General features: G+C 37.6%; 1 protein-coding gene across 2 annotated transcripts in view; it reads left to right on the top strand.

Annotated features, from left to right (window-relative positions):
• LOC107673776 (39S ribosomal protein L12, mitochondrial-like) overlaps window positions 1–1,683 on the top strand; it is a 7,919-nt gene extending 6,236 nt beyond the window's left edge. The window contains exons 3-6 of one of the 2 annotated variants that reach the window (XM_016467556.1): window positions 270–347; window positions 911–1,048; window positions 1,262–1,416; window positions 1,510–1,683. In XM_016467556.1, the coding sequence (XP_016323042.1) occupies window positions 270–347; window positions 911–1,048; window positions 1,262–1,378 (333 nt within the window). In that variant the 3' untranslated portion in view covers window positions 1,379–1,416; window positions 1,510–1,683. Of the gene's footprint in view, window positions 1–269; window positions 348–910; window positions 1,049–1,261 lie in introns of both variants that reach the window. The other variant, XM_016467555.1, reaches the window with a different exon arrangement.
• The last annotated feature ends 783 nt before the right edge of the window (window positions 1,684–2,466 follow it).

The following is a 2,466-nucleotide window of genomic DNA, read 5'->3' as shown; positions in this document are numbered from 1 at the left end:
TCTTTGGATTTGAGACTTTAGTCTTTGCAACTTCAGGGATCTTATCTATGCACAATCAGCTTGTAACACTCCAAAGAGAAAGAAAAACTTGAAATCGCATCATATGACCCCTTTAATGGTCAAATACAGTTCTTCACTAAATATGATGTTGCTGAATTTGAAATCAGCTTCAGAATAACTGTGAACTATATTCACTTATATCGCCCAGCTCTAATAGTATGGAACCTTTACTCCAAACACTGATTTAAATGTGTTTTTGTCCACGTCAGAAAACTCTGAACATTCAGGATGTTGGAATGATGTCCATGGGCTCAATGGCAGCAATAGCAGCTGCTCCTGCTGCTGAGGTATGACTAATGCTTTATGATTTAAAATGTAATAAACTTTAATAACCAAAAATGATTAATGATCTGTGTCCTACATTTTGTGTGTGATTTTCGATTTTCAAAATGTGAAACATTGTTTAAAATTTGAACAGCGAAGAAACAACATAATTTGGACCATTTTACGTGGGAAAACCAATAAACTCTAATCTAAATTTGTACAAATTTTAGCGTGGACTGTTCAAGATCAGCATCCCACTCTGTTACTAAAGTTGTTGTGAGAATTTTTTGGAAAATCTAAGTTACCACAAACTAGTCTCAAACACATTTTAATTTCTTATTTGTAAATTATGCATTTATTATGTAATATTAACACTTACTGCTTACTGTCAAGAGTGCACAAATCAGGGTTTTAAGCTGCATTTAAAAATGTTTGGTCAATTTTTGCAAAAACCCCTTAGAAAATGGATATAAAATCAAACCTCTCATTCTCAGGGTTTGATGTCATATTGTGTATGTTTTTGTGCAACGTGCCATCATGTAATACTTAGAGTTTTTTTCCTCTGATGTTTTAACTGAATTTGCAGGTGGTAGAGGAGGAGGCAGCATCTGCAAAGAAAGAGAAAACCCATTTTACAGTCAAACTGACAGAATTCAAGGCGGCTGATAAAGTGAAACTGATTAAAGAAGTGAAGAATTGCATGGAGGGCTTGAATCTTGTACAGGTAAGGTGTTTTTAGTAATATGAGGATTTTTTTATAGGCCGCAGTGGCATGAATCAGTTAGTTGTCTGTGTAGTTTGTTCCCTATCTGTCAAATATCAGCAGACAGCAATACAGCTCACAAGCTTTGCAACCCATTCATGTGACTTACTGCTGATTTTCTTGTCTAAAAGGGTTGTAATGTTCTTCATTAATGGTTTTCCCTCCCAATTGCAGGCCAAGAAGCTTGTGGAGTCTCTACCTCAGGAGATCCGGGCGAATGTGTTTAAAGATGAAGCAGGAAAACTGAAAGCAGCACTTGAAGCAGCAGGAGGCACTGTGGTGCTGGAGTGAATATCTGCGCCGGCCCTTTACTTGATCAGTTGTTACCTGTCAGTTATCGTTTTGTTCTGTTTTTTTACAAAAAAGATAAAAGGAATCTGAAGAAAACTAATGATGCCTTTAAAATGACCGTTGGTCCACAGGAGATGGTCTGGGTGTTGAACTCACAGACTGAACTATGACAGGCTCGGAGCCTGCAAACACACCACCCATCACCGACTCCTCCATCTGTCCTTTAGCTACACATGAAACTGGAGCTGGCCTGACAAAGGGATGTGATGCTATTGCTTGTGGTTAAATAAACATGATATACTGTACTGTGTATAGTAATGCATCATCATGAGCAATAATCAGTACATTATAAAAGACCATTTTTGCCAGAAGTGAATAGTTGGTGATTACTGCAAACTGACTGATCTCAGTTACCTTTAAAGGGATATTTCTACTTCTTGTGGCGGGAGAACCAAAGCACAGACACATTTGGTGTGGCGTCAGGCCTCAGAGAGGCTTTTATTAACAGAAGATAAACAAAGTGTCCAGAAAAAGGGAATCAAGTGTCCAAAATAAACAGATTAAGGGACGGGGTGATGCTGATAGTTAGGTGGAGGCAGCCGACTCGTCACATTGTCTATTGTTTTTCTATTTGAACATGCGCTAGACATGACCATTGTGCGCATGCTTTGCATCGTCTCACACGTAGCGCTTTTCTAAAATGCGGCACTCAAGTTAAAAAATAAGCTTAACTTTCAAATCACATGTCTGATTTCACTGCTCACATCTCATGTTTTTCGACACTAAAACACCCATTCTGTGTGAATGACCCCTGAACATTCTGCTAAACGTCTCAGAATATAAATACAGGTTAGAGACAACATGACCGTGAATAAATTAAGCCAATTTTCATTTTCGAGTGAACTATCCAGTTAAGCATGTGATAATGTGTCAAGCATTTATCTCAGTTTTAGTAGTGGTGAAAACTTGTCTGTCTGAATTTCAGTTAACTGTGCTGCCTAAATCAGAGAAATTTGCCTGACCTCGACATATATTGAAAATATATTCTCTACTTTACATCAAGAACTAATATTAAAAAAGATGATGAA

The sequence above is a fragment of the Sinocyclocheilus anshuiensis genome, unplaced genomic scaffold (genome assembly GCF_001515605.1).
Source record: "Sinocyclocheilus anshuiensis isolate Anshui unplaced genomic scaffold, SAMN03320099.WGS_v1.1 scaffold933, whole genome shotgun sequence".
Classification (NCBI taxonomy): domain Eukaryota; kingdom Metazoa; phylum Chordata; class Actinopteri; order Cypriniformes; family Cyprinidae; genus Sinocyclocheilus; species Sinocyclocheilus anshuiensis.
The sequence above is the reverse complement of the archived record's forward strand: the minus strand, read 5'-3'. Positions and strand labels throughout refer to the sequence as shown.